This window comes from Phalacrocorax carbo, chromosome 24 (assembly GCF_963921805.1).
Source record: "Phalacrocorax carbo chromosome 24, bPhaCar2.1, whole genome shotgun sequence".
Classification (NCBI taxonomy): Eukaryota; Metazoa; Chordata; class Aves; order Suliformes; family Phalacrocoracidae; genus Phalacrocorax; species Phalacrocorax carbo.
The window spans coordinates 1,220,366-1,239,317 of record NC_087536.1 but is presented as its reverse complement, the minus strand read 5'-3'; the positions used below and the strand labels follow the sequence as shown (position 1 = coordinate 1,239,317).

Below are 18,952 nucleotides of genomic sequence, written 5' to 3'. Positions count from 1 at the left end.
AATCCGACATTTGCTTTTATCATCTCTTTTCTGCGACTGTTCCCGTGGCAGTGAGCTGACCAGCACGCTTTTTGCACCGCTGTCCTTTACTAAACCGTACCAACAGTTCTGAGCAGCGTGTAGGAGGGCCTGTGCCTTAAAAGCAATAAGTAACCCACTGTACTCACCATAATCACTATAAATTCTCAAGTGACCGTGTAGCAAAGCCGAGGGGCTGCCTTCACACTCTCTCACTGCCAGAGAGTTGTTGTAGTAGAGCAGATAGCACACAGTGTGTTACAGTACAATACAAACGCGGGTAGGCATGTAATTTTATCAGTTAGTAGACCTGCACGTGTGAATTTTTACGAGATCAGTAAAAATATCAGTGATAGCTTTTTAGAATTAGGGGCCAGCCAGTCTTTTGATATTAATAGTTTTTCTTTATAAAGAAGAAACAAGGACTGTACTGCTGATTGAAGAGGATTTCAGCCAGAGTTTGTGGTGAAAAACCATAAAACAAGATATGTAGCTTATTGAGGTATTCTGGGAGAAACCTGAGCATCTCTTGAATCCTTCAGCTGCACCTGTGCTGTTCATAACCTGGGACTAGAACTACTGAGAACGCTATTTCATTTATTAATGTGTGTCTGTTAGGATTGCATGCCTGCTTTATGAGCAAAACCTTACATTAACTTTTACCTTACCTTTGAATATAATTATGCAAACACATTTGCTGGGTGCTCATGCAATTAGATGGCAGAGATCAGGCAAAATAGCACCAGAAAAAATGGGGGTAGATATTTTATAAAAAGCTTTCCCTAAGTGGCAAATTAAGGTTGTTTCTGCACACTCAGAGGTGCTTGGCTTTAAATACACCTGTCCATACAGATACGACACTCACAAGTAATATGCTGAGTGCATGACAAAAGCCAGTGCTCCTGAGCTGTAGGTGCTGGTAATGTCAGCGACAAGTCCCTGAAAAATATTCCACTGCATGTTTGGATTTTCTTTGTTTCTTTGCTCCCTTCCTTCCTTCCTTCCTTCCTTCCTTCCTTCCTTCCTTCCTTCCTTCCTTCCTTCCTTCCTTCCTTCCTTCCTTCCTTCCTTCCTTCCTTCCTTCCTTCCTTCCTTCCTTCCTTCCTTCCTTCCTTCCTTCCTTCCTTCCTTCCTTCCTTCCTTCCTTCCTTCCTTCCTTCCTTCCATCCATCCATCCACATTAGTACTGTGACTTCTGTTTCTGAAAAAATTGATTTTTCACATTAAATAGTACTGTGCATTGATTTTGCTTTCATTTCTGATCTGTTTTATATCAACATGCTAGCAGATGCTTGACTTAAAAGCGCAAAGAATTTAGAAAGGTTTGGAAGAATATGGCTTCCGTATGGAAGTATCTATCCATCCATCCATCCATCCATCCATCCATCCATCCATCCATCTCTGAATTATTGCATGCCACTAAAGGAGGCAGCAACCCTGCCTCACCAAAATCATCGATATCAGTTGGATTTTTGCTTTTGTCTGTTTCCAGCAGAATCCGTATAAGAAAGCGTAAGCAGATGTGAAGCCCCTTTTTTGCTGGAGGCTGTATGAAATGCCAGGCAGGGCTTGCAGTCTGAATAGACAGGACAGGCAAGGGGGTGGGAGCAGAAACAAATGATATGAAGAGAGGAAGAGCCTGGATAACATATCAGTGAGGGAGTTGCAGGAAGAGTTTTAGTCTTGGATTGCTGCTCTTAAATCAACACACACAATGCCTCCAGAAGAGCATGAACTTCAAGACATCTTACTCATTTCTTGGCCTTTGAAGGAATCATGACAGCTGTGTCTCCTGCGCAAACACTCAGCACCGATGCCAGATTTCATGAAGCACTTGGAAGTTTGAGGTTCCTTTAAATGATCCATCTCTCTTAGCTCTCTGCACGTGGACTAAAATTCCTCAAATAGATTTCTCTCCAAACCTTTCTTGCATTACCCCTTCCTTGGGTGTGGTCCCTGGAGGCCAGGCTCACTCTGCGGTGCCCTGCGGAGCTGGCTGAAGGTATAGGTTCCTGGCTTTTTGAGCGTTAAAGCTTGGCTTTTCCTGCCACCGCTGCCCCAGCCCTGGCAGCCCCCTTGCTCTGGGCAGACTGGCTGTTTGGGGCAGTCTGTGGAGCCTGGGCAGAAGGGGCAGAGTGCCACGCTGTTCTGGCAGGAAAGCAGGGCACCCCCTCTCCCTAGCAGTGCCTGTTTGCTGCATGGCAGCAGCCTGGGGCTGGCTCGTGCTGATCCCATTTGGAGGTTAGGGAACAAAAACATTCCTGAATAGTGTGGACACGTACGTCTTTCCAAAGCCAGTGGGCCCTGCCAGGCGAGCAGCAGCTCTGGAGCTGGAGGCGTGAGGATCTGCCTCCCCAAAACCGAGGTCACTTAGGAAAAAGCATCTCCCAAAGCAACCATCACCCAAAGCAGCAGCCAAAACCTATGTCCATCTTCTCCCAAGCTCCAACTACTGCACTGCCCTTCTTCTACTGCTCAGAGAGCAAAGCAAGCCAGAACCTCCAGCAACCTAGAAATATCAAAAGATCCTGTGGTTTTTAACAGCCACAGGCAGCTTGGTGCCTGGCTTACCTACAGCGCAATAGGAGAGGTTCAGTTCAGTATTTTCTGTGAAACTCACTGAGGCAAATCCCAGCAAAATCTATAAATTTTTTAGGGGAAGGAAAAAAAAAATAGAGGAAGATTTCCTGGCACTTGAACATCTTCTTCAAGCATTTGAAAAACTACAGCCCAGTGTTAATTTAAACTTCCTTATAACCCAGTTCAACATTTGGAGTGCAAACCCTGTTAATAGGATGGGAACCGGAGTGGTGGTGGTTTGCTTACTATATTGGGAAACAAAGCCAGAACAAAACTAGCTTGAGATAGAGTTTTTGTTTATACTGCTGACCCATCTGTCTTCATTAATGCACTATTTACAGGAAAAGTTAAAAAATTAGCTTCTGCTCCTTCTTCAATTGCAACAGCAACAAATAAAGGCTGAATGGTTCATTTGCCCTCGACTAAAAATGGAAATTATTATCAGCACCCCTTGGAAGGAGAGGTTTATTATATGGAGTGTATTATTGTTGAATATTAGTGCTGGGACTAGGCGTTTTGGCCAGAGCTGTGTATTTCTAGCACAAGCAACACTGGGAGTGAGGAGCGGTCCGGGAGGTGCCTATGTTGCAGAAATCAGCAATCAGCAGCAAAATGTGACCCATATCTTACTCTAAACTGCTTTGAAGTCTAAGGAGAAATAATGTGGTTTTTCTCCTGTACTGACCCGCCCAGGGCAGGGTGTGATTTCCCTGGGTGTGAAAAGGGACACATTTGAGGCTAAGCCTTGACGTGGCATAGAAATCACCCAGGGTGACTCTGGCACTGACACTGCAGAGGGAGAGGCAGTGCAGGGCGATACCCCTTTCTCTTACCTGCAAGTAAAGGACAACACGTGTGCACTTGATTTTCTACAGTTTAGATGCCTAAATGAGAAAGATGAAGGCCACCCCAAACGTATCTACCCTGACCATCCTCCAGACAAAATGAGGCAGGTTTTCGACAGCCTGTTGGTAAGCCGGTTTAGCTGGCAGTGAAAAGCAGCCAGGTCTGGTCACACATTTAGTTGGCACAGCTGTAACCCAATGAGGACCAGAGTTTATGGCCTAGCACCCCTGGACATTTCCTAATGAAAGCAGACTGTCAAGCCTGCTGCTGTGCAAATGAACTTTAAAATCGTCTTCTCAGTAAGAAGGAAAAACTAAATTTTGCACTACAGTCCACTGAAATAGAGACATACATTAAAAAAAAACAAAACCAAACTCTCTTTGTGTAAACCATAAAACCAGTAATTTCAAAAGGGCAGGCAGGTTATCAGAGTTACCATCTCATTTGCACATCCCACTACAGGGGCAGGCTTTCAAATGACCTCCGAACCCTGGGCACATTTGGGGAACAAATCTGGCTGCTAGGCATCTCGTCTCACTCTCCTTCACACCTTCACCCCTGCCTTGCTGTCCTTCAGCCCTCTATCACTCTCCATCTGCTTTCACACAGGCAAGATACGCTTTTTGTCAGGCCACGTCTCTACAAGCTGTTCCCCAGGGAGCGGGACTCGAGGCACGGAGCGTGCCTGCCCCTCTCCCGGAGGAGCGGCTCGCTGGGGAAATGCAAGGCTATTGAAAGCAGTAGAAGGAGCAGCCGTTAGAATCGCTGCTTCTTCTCCCAGATAAAAACGGAGGGAAAAGTCCACCTTTTGATACCCTTGTCAAGAAGATGAATAGTGGAAGGGGGTCCAGCTCTCCCTGCTGAGGTCTTGGTAACATCTCCTGCAGCAACTGAGCCCATTTGCTTCCACATGCATGCTAGTAAATGCCAATTTACTCTCCTGCCTCTCGAGTCACTTCAGATGTCAATAAGCAGAATTCGAGCTAGTGATTAGCTGTGAAACCTTCTGCTTCCAACCCCATCTCACCGCACAGCGTTGCTGGTGAAACTCGTGAGGATAGGGCTGCATTATTCCAGCAAACTGAGTTCCTTTTTAGAGTGGATAATGCCAGAAAACATAGGAGAGTGTTGCTAACATATGTACTGCAACATATCCCGCTCAGGACAAGTGAGCTTACGTTGGAAAGAGGAAGTTTGCTTACTTGTTTTATGCTGTTGGATACGTGCCCAGTGTGATTCTGTTCACAACGCAAATTGATCAGCCTCCTGCTCAGTATTTCAAGGGCTTAGCGGGACCTTTGATTGCTTTTTTTTTCACCGTAAACAAAGGAAATATGAGGGATAAAAGCAATCAACGTGGCTGCAATAAAGGAAATGATATGAAAGGAATGGATTTCCGTGACATAGAGTAATGCTTCCTGAAAAGGGGGTGGGATTTTTTCCTGCCTCCAAATATTGCATTTTCTGTGGTGGCCCAAGATATGGCCAACAAAGACAATGCATTGTATTTTATTTTAAATGGACAGCTGCAGTGCCATTAATTCAATATTAGCATAACTAGATTTCACAGCAGCTGCTGCCTGCTGTATCTGCAGCGACTTTAGGATGAGGGGATGCTCACTGCAGCGCTTGGGCTCCCCAAACAATGTCCTTCAGCTCTGTGCGATTGAGACTATCCAGGATGTGAGCTCTGATGGTGTTGAAAAGATACGTGTCGAGTTAAGTGAGAAGGTTTAAATACACGGTGGTCTCTGAAATCAAGTGCAGTAGCTAACTAGCAACAGCAGCTAAACAACAGACCAGCCTTCCATAGCTCTCAGGTTTATGTTGGCTTTGCTGTAGCAACTCCTTATCTTTCCAGAGATTAGAGCATTTTAGATCAGTTGTTGCGAGATTTGGTGGAATCCATTTCCTGAGCTGTCACCGCTGGCTAATCAGGCAAAGTTGCAATGCAAAGCTTTGGGAGAGTGGGAAAGCAAAACCCATTACCCTACAATACTGAACGTGCCCTATTTGCTTTTATCATTACCAGATTTTAGATGCCCAACTCAAGATACTGATACAGAGAAGCCTGCAGCCTGAAACACGAGCCAGCTGAACTGTAAGCAGAGCAAATATCTTGCTGTAGGAAAAATGAGCCCTTTTACCATTGCTACAAGTACTGGTAGCTGGCATAACTGTTCACCAGTTCCTGCTTACTGTGCTTGCTATTCATCAGATCCGCACTGTGAAATCCCAACCCGAATTCCCCCATGGGTTATAAGGAGATGGAGGATCCACGGGAAACTGAGACCCACATGGTTAGGAGACTAATGGGCTGATCCAAGTGCTAAAGCGGTTTAAGTGATCTGACTTTGGCTTACATCAGTTGGTTGCTGCTGAAGCAGACGCAAAATAGCATGACGTCATGCAAATACAACCTGCTATCCAGAATTTCACTCATAGCTTTGTACCAGTTTTGAAGTCATCTTTGCAGGGAAAGCAGGGATAAACTCAACCACAGTTGCTTTCCTTGCTGAACTCCCTCCTTGTCGCTTGGGGTTTCTCTAGCTCACATCATTTCTCATTCTTTTGCACTCCTCTGCCGATCGACAACTTACACCAGCTGCAAATTTGGCCCAATAATATTGATTGCACGTCTTGTGCTTCCTCTGTCCGCCCTAATTAGTGCATTAGAGATAAGAAAAGTGCCCTGAGCAGCAAGCTAATGGCAGAGGGAGCAGGCCGTGCTTCATGGGGCATGCGTCCTTCCTGATGGGGGCTGCCACACGCGTTCCTCCGTGACACTGTTCAGGGCACTGCATGCAACACTAATGAGCTCCAGGACAGGCAAACAATTTAGACAAGGGCCTCAGTGAGCTCCCCAGAGTTGCATTAACCCCTGCACTTACTGCAAGAGAAAGGAGTAACTTTTAAGATAGAGCTGTTGGCTAAGCTGGACCCAGCTGCACGCCGTAGTCGGCACGCACATGGGAGACTGGGTAGCCACTGGGAAACACCAGTACCTCTGTGAGCAAATGAACTGCACCTCTGTGTCTGCTCTCAGCTGTTCTTCTCTCAATAACCATCCCGCTTTTGCATCATTCTCACATTTTTGCATCATTCTTCTCAGGGAAGACACCAGTGTCTTCATCACTGACACCAATGTTGTCAACACTTCTGGCCTAAAACTCCTAGCCTGAAGTTAATAAAAGGAAGGGTTACCTAGCAGGCCTGGCCATCTAGTTATTATCGCAAAAATTAGTGTAGATTGGAATTCGGGACTCCTGAGTTTTTTCCTGGCTCTGCTTCATATGTGCTCTGCAAACATTTTCAAAGGCTTCATTACTTTTGTGTTTTGGAGAGCAAAAAGCTGTGACCTTGGTGGCTTGACTTTCATCGGGACAGAAGACCTAACTAGTTTGGCTTGAATGGTGAGTGCTGAGGACGCTGCTGCAAGCTCGTGTGCCTCGGCTGGCCAAGGCACTGCAAGGCTTGCACTGGTGCAGGCTCACCTTCATGGGCAATGGGCTCCTTTCTTGCTCGTATTGAAGCTAAAAGGAGATGGGGAGCTAAGACAGGGGGTGGGTCAGGCAAAAAGCAATCTAACCATCCGAGCCCTACACCAGTGTCCTAAAAAGCCGCTAAAGATGCAAAACACGTTAAAGCTCCGTTGCCACGTTGTGATGGGATGCCAGGGTGCTTCGCCCCAGCTGGTATTCCTGCATGTGATTTCTGAGCAGCCTTACAGCATGGAAGACTCTCCTACAATTTTATTTTTAAAAGCCATCCTGCTTGCCGTTATCAGTGAGGCTTTATATTTGAGTGAGCAGAAGCAGGTCAGAGCGGATGACAGCAATGTAATCTGCTGTTACTTTTCCATAACTTCTTGTGCTATCCTTGACCCTAAGCCAATGCCCTTCCACTGCCAGCTAGGGGAAAGATCCTGTCTTATGGAGCTACTGAGTTTCTAAACCTGTATCCCAGGTCTTCTGCAAACTGTAAATGTGATTTATCCCCATTTCAGACTTCTTTATACAGCCTTCTTTACACTGGATAGGAGGAATGTAGCAAGGGAGCAGGATGTTCCCACTCCCCCAGCAGAAACATCCCTTCCCAGGGTGTGAAAACACTCCAGTTTCCAGTGGGCGTTCGACCTTTCACTCCTTGGTGCTGCCTCTAGCTGTTGTGTTGGGACCAACTGTCCTTGGGGTGCTTGGTTGACCTCCTGACTCCTGTTGGATTGGCATTTCCGTAGAGTTCAGCACTTAAAATGAGCACTGGATTCTTAGTGGCATCAGAAAGGTGGATGCATGCACAGGGAACACTTGGCAGCATTAGAAAATCCATTCTCTGAGCCCCAAGAAGGGACACACAGGGTAAAGGTGTCACTGAAAAGACTCAAAACCTGCACTGGCCGAGGGATCGAGTGTGGACCTCATCCAGAGCACGCAGCGTGCAAGGGGAGCCTCTCCGGCTGGATGGCAGCCTGTGCTGGTCCTTATCGGGGGGCCGAGGAAAGAAAGAAGGCAATGCTGCTGGGGAAAGGAAAAATTACCTCTCACATGCTCAGGAAGCAGATGCCAAGCTGATGCTTATCATCATTTCATTAATAAGAGGTCAAAGCCTGGCCCCTGCCTCGTTGGCTGGTTTTAAAATGCACTCATTTGGAAATAGCTCCCTGGATGCTGCAAACAGCGTTTCGGCCAGCTGGTGAGATTAAAGGAACGCTCCCCTGTTGCCAGTTCCTGTTATCGGTACATTGTGTTAAGAGGGCCGAAATATCACATCGTGTTTTTACGCGTGATAAAGCAAATTTTCACAAGCCACACCAGCGGCCGCTGACGGGGCTGGGAGTGTCACTCCCCTCCGCCGCGCCGGACTCACCGGGGCCAGCTGGGCACGGGAGCGCAGGGAGGCCTTTTGGACAGGGTTGTGCAGGAAAAGTGAATGGCTTTTTGTGAAGTCTTCTTACATGATGGACTCAAGGGGTAAACAGGGTGCTTCCTTCTCACTGAGTTCTCTGCCTGTTGGATTTTTCAGCTTGGTAAATTCTCTGATGTTTGCTAAAGGTTGAGCACACCCTGGAGTCTTGCAGTGGCAGCACCACTAAGGTCTCTCTCTGCCCCACAGCCCTACAGTTAGGAAAATTGCACCCAAATTCATGTCGCTCACCTGGTTGCTGTATTGGGCTGGGGTGTTAAGCCTTATTTCTTAAGAAAGCAAGTTCCCAATTAACTGCTGAGCATTTCTGTTCATGGGAATTACCTACTGACAAAACTCTTGTAAAGGAGAGCAGCTAGAAGGGTAAACTAGTCTCAGTGGAGACCGTGCATGCGGTGAGCTGTTGGCAATGTGAATTATCCAGGGAAGAGGTTCTCCCAGCAGGAGCCTCTGCGCAGTATTCACCATGCAAGCGCTTAGGGCATTTATCTCCTTGAACAACTCAGAATTCCTAAACTTGCAGCATCCCTAAACTGGTTTTTTTTGTGCTAGATTGGTCAAGCGTTTTCTCCAAAGGAGTGCTTATTCAGACAGCTCCTGTCACTGCTACCCATCTTCCTTCCTCCTGCCCCCATCTTGGCTCTTGTTTTATCAGGATGCTCCTTTTTTGCCGGGATATTTTTCCTCCAGGCCAGTTTGACAGCCTGGCTTCGTAGCATCCCTGTGCTGCAGCAAGGTGGCAGGAAAACCCAGAGAAAGCAGGGCAGTGGGACTGCTTCCAGGGAGGGTTTGGCTGAAAGTCTGGGGACTTTTTTTTCTCCCCACCTTGGTGAACAATTATTCATACAAGAAGTCTCAATTTGGCAGTCTTTCCTTCTTAAAAGCAGCCCGGTTTCAGGGTGTCTTTCTGCTCCCCTGTAGAGGAAGGCTGGACTGCGTTACTCTAATCCCTGGGGGGAACAACATGTTCTCACTGCTTTTCTTCTGTTTGTATAAGCCACCCTAAATAATGGCTGGACACTTGCTGCACGTCCACCTCACCTCCCACAGCAACTCGCTATTTTATGCAGTAGCCAAGCTAAAAAAGGAAAGTTACTATCATGCCAAAAATGCAACTTGGATAAAATATGAGGGGATAAGTCGGCATAAGCGTGACTGGCTCGAGATCCAAAGAGAATAATGTGGGAGGGATAATTTTACTTTCTTGCCTCTCACGCCTACCAAACGCCTGGATACAATGAAGTGAATTCCTAAATGCAGTAAATACCTACAAAGAGCAAAACAGCTTTTTCACTTTAATGCAAAGAATGCTAGACAGTGAAAGCCGGACTAAAATTATAGCCTAAAAGAGGTCATATTTTCACCCCATAACACATGGTTTAACAGTTTTCAATGCATTAAGATCTGTGGTATTAATTGCTCTAATTTGGAAAACCATATCACATTTAAAGGGAGGGGAAGATCCTCAGTATGTTTTGTGGGTTATCCTACGCACTTTCCCATCACCTGGAAGAGGATGCTTTTGTGTCCTCTGGCTGTGCAGTGTGAGGGTTAAGGGCAGGGTGTGTATGTGTGTGAAAAACTGCCTTTTTGGCAGTTTCCAAGCCTCCAGTGCCCAGGACAGGGTTGAAAAAGAGCTTTCTACAGAGTTTATGTTTTATTCTCTATCAGAATATCTGTTGTACTTTTAAATGATAGTAGTGGTTTCACACTTTCTAGGATATCCAGAGTCGATGCTTAAAGCCTGCTGAGCTGAACAGCAGACACCTAACAACCCGCCGTGCATTTATAATGTCCCTTGCAGCACACTGGAACAGCAGCCCCTGCTTCAGGAACAGGAGAAACTTTCTCTGCTGCTCCTTCCCCAAAAAGCTTCATGGCTTGGCTGCAAAAAGAGAGGGAGGAGGGAAATGTAGGTCTTGCATCAGTCAGTTTTCTGAGATCTCATTTTCTGGTGTCTCCAACAGAAGATCTGAAGGTGCATTAAATCCAGAGCAGTATTTGGGCATTGCCAGTACTCAGGTGCAGCTCCAGCCTTTGCGTGGCTGAGCCGAGAGGATATAGCCTCGGGGCTGAAAAGGGCACAAAGTTTCTACAGGTCTGGCATGGGCAGATCCATGCTTTTCTGGCTCTGGAAAAAATAGCTTTTTTAAAAAGGTAAACCCTGCTTATCTTACAGCACCCAACAGCAATACCAGCTCATAAGATGCCCGTGTCGCTCCCTGAGGCTGTTCACTCCCCCCATGCACTTAGGAATTTACAGCCCACCTGACCTCTATTGGAAAGTCTGTCTTTTAAATATGACTGCTGTAAACACTCCAAATTTTAATGGGAAGATATCTTCAGAGAAGTTACTCTGATCTTCAGAAACAGTCCTGCTTTGATAGAGGTTGTTTTGCCTATCTGCAGCGGAAGTGGCGGAATGTGCAGTTTATACTAAAATAACACGCACTTGTCCTAATCGTGGAGATTTCTGAGCCTCAGCCAAGCCTTGTCACGTCATTACAGCCTACTGTGGGCTGTGAAGGAATTATTTGCCTCTTCACACTTGATCTTTGCAGAAAGGAGCATGTGGCATTTCCAGCCCAGATGTTCACAACATTTCTCCTAGACCTGATGGAGAATTTTCTCCCTAAATGACTCCTGAACCTCATGCTCAGGTTAGTAATGCATTACTTGTAAAGGTAAAAAACTAAATAAACACTGAAGCAGCTCAGTCAAGGTCATCTGAAATCACAGAAAAGAATCGTGGATGGGAACAGTTGCTCTGAAATGACGGCAGGCAAAATGCATCTCGCAGGCACTTTGGAAACCTCTTGATTTGAGTCTCAGGAAGATGCGGATCCCATAGGCACATGGTGGGAACCATGACTTGCAGCACCAATGGAGTTAGTGGTGCTTGAAAGACATTTCAGGAGGCAAGAAATGTGCCACCTCAGGATGCCGTCGGGTGTGGGACATGCAGGTGATGGGGAAGGTGAGGTTTAGGTAGCTCATCTTTGAAGGTGGCTAAGCCTGGTGGGGGCCGCGCTGCCCTCCTTGGGGGTTTTCTCTACGATGCCCACCACTCTGCAAGGCTGTGGGCTGCGGAGCTCTGCACCAGCAGGTCCAGGCCTGCTAGGCCAGTGCAAAGGAGTACTGAGATTTCAAATTACCAAGTTTCAAATTTGAAGCATTTTAATCAATCAAATTTGATCATTGCAGGAGCAGAGGACCTTGGCTGTGGGTCCTCTGGAAGGCACTGTGATTTTGCAGTAGCCCCATGCAGTAGCCCCGTGCAGGCCTCCCGAAAAAATTAATTCCCTGGTGTGAAGGTTTGGGGGCAGGACAGTGAGGAGCTGTGTAGTCTCTGGGGACCCTCGGGAAAGGAAAACCACCTGGAGTCAGAGCCTATAGGTCGAATGAGCTATTTATGGGTCAGATTCTTAAATGCAGCTCAACTTTCACAAACCTTTCCTTTATCTGTACTTTATCTCCACCCTGAGCAAAGGTGGATTCAATACATCAGACTGAATCTAAGTTTGAGACTAAGGAGTCTGGGCTCGGTTTTAGGGCTAGACAAATCCCCCCCAGCAAGGCTGACAGCGGCAAGTGCTGTCAATTGACACAGCCAATATTGACTTTTATTCTCTGATAACATTGTCCTGCTCCCATCTCCCCTTTTTTCACATAGTTTCCTCTGTATCCCTTCCTCTCACCAGTTTGTTTTTCTTTGCAGGCTCCGCCAAGTAGGTCTGCAGCCTGTCTTGAGCTGAACTTTCGTATCCCCAAAGCCAAGTCCTCAGTAGCAGTAACCCAGTGTTGCATTAACTTCACCATGCTTGGCACAGAGGCAAGCATTTGGTCCTTGACATCTTGCTTGAAAACTCCTGCAGATCTCTGTGGTTTTCCCTTTTCTGTTCCCGTGAAGGCTCTAGGCTGGGCTAAGGCTGTGTGTTGTTGTTCTGCCTTCTTAACATAAATGAGGAGTGAAAGGTTTTCTTGCAGAGTTCTGCTATTTTCTTTCCTACACCAAAAGCTTCAGCAGCATCATGGTACTGCTGGAAGGGCGATTTGCTGGCAGAGAGTGGGAAAAAAAGCAGACAAGTTTACAAATAGCCACACTGGCACCATGAGACCTGTGGGTCTGGTTAGTCTTTATGCTGATGGCAGCAAGTGACAGGGAGAGACCCAGCATCATCGCCAAGCCACCAAGGTGGCTGAGGAAATCCTGTTCTATGCTGATGAAATCATGAGAAACAAAAGCGGAGGCGGTAAGTCCTGATATGTTTTTCTTTGAAAATTGTCCATCGTGAAAAATGCAGAAGCCCCATTTTCTGTACTGGGTAAAGTTGCTGATGCAGACTCCCTCTGCACAAAGAGCTCCGTGTATGGATGCGTGAAAGTGCTCTCCAAAGCCTCGCCAGTGGCTGTGCTGGATTTATATACACATGGCTATAAGGACCAGGGGTTTAAGATAACTGAACAGCCACTTAACTGAAGAGTTTTTTATGATATTGTGATTTTGTACCTGGAGCCTTGATATCGATGACTCTGGCACAGTGCAGCTAGTGATGCTCTATGAGACCTCTTCTCAGCAGGCCCACCGCGCTGCCTGGGCTTCTCCTGCTCTATAAGAGCAATAACAGACTGTAGGTGTTAACGTGAACATCTCAGCCGTGGTGGTGACAGCATCTGCAGCCCACCATCCAGGCACACTGTGGGACGGGCTGTGCCACCGCAGACCTTGGGGCTTTTCTGTGTCCCCGGACCCAGGATTTATGGACTTTTTGTTCCACTCAGAAGCACTGTGGGTGGATCCAGCAAGGAGCCAGCCAGCTGGCAGGAGGGATGCTTGCTGGTTTATTTTTGTAAAGGCATAATGTGTCTTTAACCTGAACTCCTGAGTGCCAAGATATTCTGATTGAGCAGCAAGAAGTATTAGCCTGTTCCACAGGTAACTTGAGCAGCTGAAAAAGGAGTTGAAGAAAACACACCAAAAAAGCTAAAGAATATTCTTGAAATTTCCTGTTTCAGAGCATAAACCAGCCTCTATCTTCTGGGCTCCTTCCTCCAAACCAGCCCGGGGTCAGTAGCAGAACACTGGACGATACAAGGCCCGGGCTCTGAATCTGCTTGGCAATTCCTCTGGATTAATGCAGCTCCATTTTATGTCTGTGCACAGCTAGGTGTCTTCTCCTAGTTGGTTTTGGCATCAGTTTTGCTCGTGGATTTAGCTAAGTTTTTTATCTTCTCCTCAAGCATCTTGTTTTTCTTCTCCATGTCCTCCCGTGAGCGCTCCACATTCATCAGTTTCAGCTCCAGTTCCTCAGACTTCTTCTTCTCCCTTTCAATATCCTGATTCAGCCTCACCACTTTGGCCCAGACTTCATAGTTTTCCTTCTCGAGACTGCAAAGAAAAACGGAGTGTGAAAGGATTGCATCGGAAGAGTGCTGGGAAGTCATCATTTGGCTCTTAAGGAGGCTGTCCTCTGTGTTATTAAGCAATAAAATAAGCCAGAGGTTCTGTGCTGATCCCCTGACCCTCAATGGCCACATAACACGGTGCAATAAATCAATACACGTGATATATAATAGTATGATAACAATATGTGAAGCTATAGTAACACTCGTGGTTACAACTAATAATGTAATAATGCTACGACTGAATTCTGGAGAGGGTAACGGCACAGTATTGCAGTAACAACAAGAACTGTGACAGTGAAATTATTGCAGAATTGTTATAGAGCCTTACAATGATGTAAAAAGAACTATAGAGTATTAATATTGTAGTGATATAACATGAGCAACTGTCATGAAAGTACAGCACATGAGACTTTTAGCCTATTACGCTACTATATTTTATCATTAGTCTTTACTGTTGCACACTGTATAGTACTACCGGCAAACAAATCTGTGCAACACCAGTGTGGTAGTAACACGAGCTGAGGGCTTCATACTCTCCGGGAAGCAGCACCGTGCAGTGTGTTACCTTTTAATTTGTTCCTCGTAGTCTTTTTTCTGTACCTCCATTTCTTTTTCCAGCTTAAGGATCATGTTTTGCAGGAACTGCCTGCTCTCCTGATCAGGCTTGGAGACCTCGGCAGGGCTGCTGGTGGGACTGGCTGTTTCCTTTGGCTGATGGCTGAGACTGGGGCAGGGTAGAAATTCCTTGTCAGAGCAGCTGCTCGAAGGGCTGGGGCTGGAGCCGTTGCCTTCCCCACCTTCTGCCTGGGAGGCAGGAACATTATCGTAGGTCGAAGCCCGGTGAAGGTCGAGCAGCTTAAAAAGGTCATGAGACAACGTTCTCTTATGCCCATCAGGGGCCACGGAGCACGTGGTGCTCCCGGGGGAGCTCTTCCAAAAGTCACTGTCAAATATGTCGTTTTTGTCATTGCTGCCTTTCTCCCCCAGAGCAGCACCCGTCAGGAAAGTTTTCCTGTTAGGTAAAGTCTGAGTTCTTTTCCTTGACTGCATTTTCCACATTCCCAGTGTATCTTTGGACCCGTTATCTTCTCTGGGTGCACTTGAGCTCACGGCTGGTCTGGGGGCACTGCTGGAATTCAGGTCATCTCTCTGTAAAATAGACCCGTGGCATTAGGACAGCCTCGTCCTGCTTTGTGAGCAGAGACAGGTTGCAGCGACCGCTGTGGCTGCAGTATTTACGCAAGCCACGCTTTAACATGCTAACAGGAATGGCCACAAGTTCTCCATAAAAAAATATTTTGGGTCGCACCGTGTTTTCCATTAAGAAGAACTTTTTGCAGAGATTCCTTCTTTCTGAGAAAAGCCTTTAAACCTCAATATTTTCACTTCACCAGCACAAACTGAAAAGGTTTCATCTATGCTGCCTTTTGGCTAAAAAACTTTAGGAGTTTTCATTTTTCCCAGAACAGAAGATTTTCCACAGGAAAGTGGAAAATTTATCTACATCGTTTTCCTGATGTAGATATTCCAGGGCTGACAGTTACAGCTCTTTACCCTATTAATAGCAAGCGCTCTTAGTGGCTCACCGACCTGTTAGATTCCATAATAACTAATCGCACATTTATTAAATTTATGTTTTATTATTTCTCTGAGGACCTAGCCTTACCATTTGCCTTTGGATCAAGCTGTGTGCCCTGGGCACCGCAGGGTCCTCTGCAGCGTCCCAGCCCACGGAGCTGCGCGGGACAGGATTCTTCTTGTCATTTTTTTGGGCAGGTGGGGAGGGCGGCACATCCTTCGACGGGGGAAAGAGGTCTGCATGGTCACTTATCATCACAGTCATCACTTTCTGGATCTGTGGCGTGCCTGGAAGAAATTCAAGATCTGTCAGTGGCAAACCCAATGTGCTGGGCTTTCTTCCACCCACACTTGTGTTTTCTGGTTGGCCTTTCTGGTGTCCAAAATGGAGATGCACATAGTAAAAGGAGAGACAAGGAACACTATCATAAACCCAAATAAAGGCAGGGATTTTTATACCATTCCAGAACAGCAGTAGTAGAGCATGGAGCAACGAAGATGGGAGTCTGCTCAGCTGCCCCAAGCCACAGATTGGCCTCCCTTGGCTTGACAAGCAAACTGCAGGTCCCAGTTGTACGAACAGGTGTATGAATGTCTGCACCATTTGCATGTGATGTCTGTAGAGCAGAGCAGTGTTTGGCCTTAAAATATTTCTTCTATTAGTTGTGCCGCATCTGTCCTTGCCCACAGGATTACAGTTTTGCTCAGCTGAAGAGTAATTTCTTTGAGTTTCCTTTGTTTCTCTGAGAAGAATTTCACACTTTCCTGCTCTAAGCAAAAGAAAGGTGACTTTGCCAAATTCCTGACTAGTTTGAAATCTACGGAGGGAACAGACAGTGCAACTCCCAGGGGGGTTCTGTCACCATTAACACGTTTATAGCTGAACTAACACATGGCTTTACTCTACCCTGCTGTACCTACTGTGCCCAGGCACGTGTCTGGCTTATATCCATGGGTCTACCATAGAAAAATTTTAATTTCAAGATTGTGGATGCAGCTGAGTACTTCAGCATATCAGGTGCTCCTATGCCAGCTATTCCAGGAGTCCCTTTTACCTCTCATAATAATTGCAGGATCCTCTATCTTGGGTCTGACGAGGTTCACTCCTATCACTGTTGCCAGGTTATCCACACTCATCTTGTTGACGCTAGAGTTCAACTGTATTTCGTGTAGAAACCTGCCAGAATCCAAGGGCAAACATTTCAAGTCAGAGAAGGAAGACTGCAAAAAGCCTTACACACCCACTGGTATGAAACCCTGATTAATCCATCCAGCTCTTCCTCTAAGTCCCAAGGACAGAAACATATGGTTGCCTTATAACTGTGAACTACAGCTGGGTCTTACTGGTGTCAGTAGAAAAACCACCATGTGATGAGCTGCTCGCCCAAAAAAAAAATCAAAAAGGAAGGGAAAACACCCATCTAATATTTAATGACCATGGAAAAATCACCCAGGCTGGGGGAAACCCGGCAGTTTTGCTGCACAAGGCTTTGTCTAGAAAAACTACATTTGATTTTAATTCTCAGGGATTCATAAGTGAGTTTTGAGGGTAGACATTTATGCTCAGACATCATCAACCTGTTTATCCCCATGGCTGCAATTCTCCCTTTACTAAAGTCAGCATCTGGTGCCTCGAGGGGAACCAAAGCACGGCTTAAGAGGGCTCTCTCTACAGGAGCAGCCTCAGCTTTGGGATGATATTTCTACTCACCAGCACCGAATCTGAGCTGTTTGTACCTTGCGCAGAGGACTGACCTGCAGATATAGCTGAGGAGGTTGTAGTTGTCTCTGGGAAGGAGGGACAGTTGCTTCAGGAGTTCCTGATGGCCCTAAATGCAAGTTACGAAATAGCTCTCTGAAGATTCACAGACGTACACGGACTCCGGAGCGGCTCTTGGTCGCTCCGTCCATCCCTGTACGGTCTCACCGCTTGGCGTTTGCTCCCCTTGGAAATGACATCCCTCTGGCAGACCAGCAGGGGCAGTTTTTGTACAGGGCTCAGCCAGAAGAGGCAGCCCGTTGCCCAGCACTGCTGCTGCCACAGCAGCAAGGGGAAGAGCAGGCTCCCCTCCAGCCCAGCACGTGTGTGGTGAGCTCTTTGGAAAGAGCTGATCATGCCTACTCTCCTTGCATTTCTTGTGTATAAACATTTAGGACGTTTTTAACCCCAAAGATCCTAAAGTGAAACAACCTACAAGAAACATTTGCCCTTGAAATAGAGGGCTGAACACTGCAGTTCCCAGGGCTCTTGCTACTGGGGGTATCTGCCTTATTGTTTGTGCATAGGAACGGCATCCGTGAGTGGGTCTTTGGGGGGGGGGGCTTTTCCTCCCAAGTATGTAGTTAGGAAAAGACAGTTCCCATCTGTCCTCCCTCTCCCAATCCCCACTTCCTTCCTTGGTCTCACTCAGAGCCCTCTGCAGCTCCACTCTCAGCTCGGGCTGATGGAGGCTGCAGGAGGTTGTGTTTCCTTCCTCTCTTGGTTTTCATACTCGCTGCTTGCTGCAAGGGCTCCACAAAAAAGAGGTGCTGGGCAGCTCTTAGATCTGCTCCAGAAATTTAAGCTTTAAAATGGACAAACCCACATTGTTAAGTTGGGAAACCCCACTGGCTTTGGGAGATTTCCTTGTTTTAATTTTTTTTCCTTCTTTTTTTTTCCAGATTTCAAAACTCAATAATTACACAGCTTATAACGCACGGCTATATATGCACCTGGCATCTTCTGCTCACAAAGCCCTGGCACTGAAACACAGCTAATTTTAAGGCTAGAAGGAAAGCAAGGAATGCATCTCTACCTTTCCCTCATCCGCATCCAGCGCCTGACCACACAGCAGGAAATCCTCATACTGCATCCAGGGAACAACTGGCTCAGGGAGCTCCCGCAGGTAGAGCTTGAACAGAGAGGCCACGGTGTGCACGTCCGTATCCCTGCAATGTGCAAAGAGCCACTCACGTCAAACTCACACCCAGCTGGTGCAAACCCGCCGCCGCTCCAGGAGTGTGAGATCATACTTAAGCTCTGTGTATCGATGCAGGAGACAGAGAGAGATAAATAGGGAGGTCAGACCAAGCTGGGGGAATCCATAGGGCACCCCAAGGCAGGGAACAGCCCCAACTGGCAGGAAAATAAATGCTTGGTGGAGATTTTCCCCATGGTGGGGCTGGCAGGTCCCCAGTGTTCATACCCAGGCTGAGCCTTCCCAGCCTGCATTTGACTCATGAGGATTTGCATGCAAATATTGTCTGGTGCTCACATGTTTGGCAGGCACTCCCCACTCTGCGGAGCTGGCGAAGCTTGCCTGGGGTTTTTAAGATTAACAGCAATTAACGGAAGATGTTCTGCCGGGACAGATGTTTGCAGCTTTGCATACCATATAGTTTACATTATGTCAAAAGGACACTGTCAAGATCGTAAGCCTCTAATTTGACCTACCTTGAAGTCCCCAAACTGTTATAAACTTCTGGCAAAAATCCCCCAGGTCATTTATTTTTAGGATTGGTTGGGTTTTTTAAAATACTATTATTTTTAACAAATGCACATAACCATAGAGGAATTTTTTCAGAGCTGTATTTTTGTAGGGCCTATAAATACACACCATTA

General features: G+C 46.7%; 1 protein-coding gene and 1 long non-coding RNA gene across 6 annotated transcripts in view; one reads left to right on the top strand and one right to left on the bottom strand.

The window, feature by feature from the left end:
* Positions 1 to 1,117: 1,117 nt before the first annotated feature.
* The window catches only part of LOC135317025 (uncharacterized), a 20,790-nt gene continuing 2,955 nt past the window's right edge, over positions 1,118 to 18,952 (top strand). The window contains exons 1-5 of one of the 4 annotated variants that reach the window (XR_010376165.1): positions 1,118 to 5,545; positions 6,788 to 6,857; positions 10,929 to 11,027; positions 12,086 to 16,598; positions 18,013 to 18,236. This is a non-coding gene — a long non-coding RNA (uncharacterized LOC135317025). The remainder of the gene's footprint in view (positions 5,546 to 6,787; positions 6,858 to 10,928; positions 11,028 to 12,085; positions 16,599 to 18,012; positions 18,237 to 18,952) is intronic. The other 3 variants (XR_010376162.1, XR_010376163.1, XR_010376164.1) reach the window with 3 other exon arrangements.
* The window catches only part of ARHGAP25 (Rho GTPase activating protein 25), an 18,905-nt gene continuing 13,498 nt past the window's right edge, over positions 13,546 to 18,952 (bottom strand). For both annotated transcript variants that reach the window (XM_064472549.1, XM_064472550.1), the window contains exons 6-11: positions 18,147 to 18,279; positions 17,107 to 17,180; positions 16,407 to 16,528; positions 15,440 to 15,639; positions 14,339 to 14,922; positions 13,546 to 13,756 (exon numbers count right to left, since the gene is read on the bottom strand). In XM_064472549.1, the coding sequence (XP_064328619.1) occupies positions 13,546 to 13,756; positions 14,339 to 14,922; positions 15,440 to 15,639; positions 16,407 to 16,528; positions 17,107 to 17,180; positions 18,147 to 18,279 (1,324 nt within the window). The remainder of the gene's footprint in view (positions 13,757 to 14,338; positions 14,923 to 15,439; positions 15,640 to 16,406; positions 16,529 to 17,106; positions 17,181 to 18,146; positions 18,280 to 18,952) is intronic.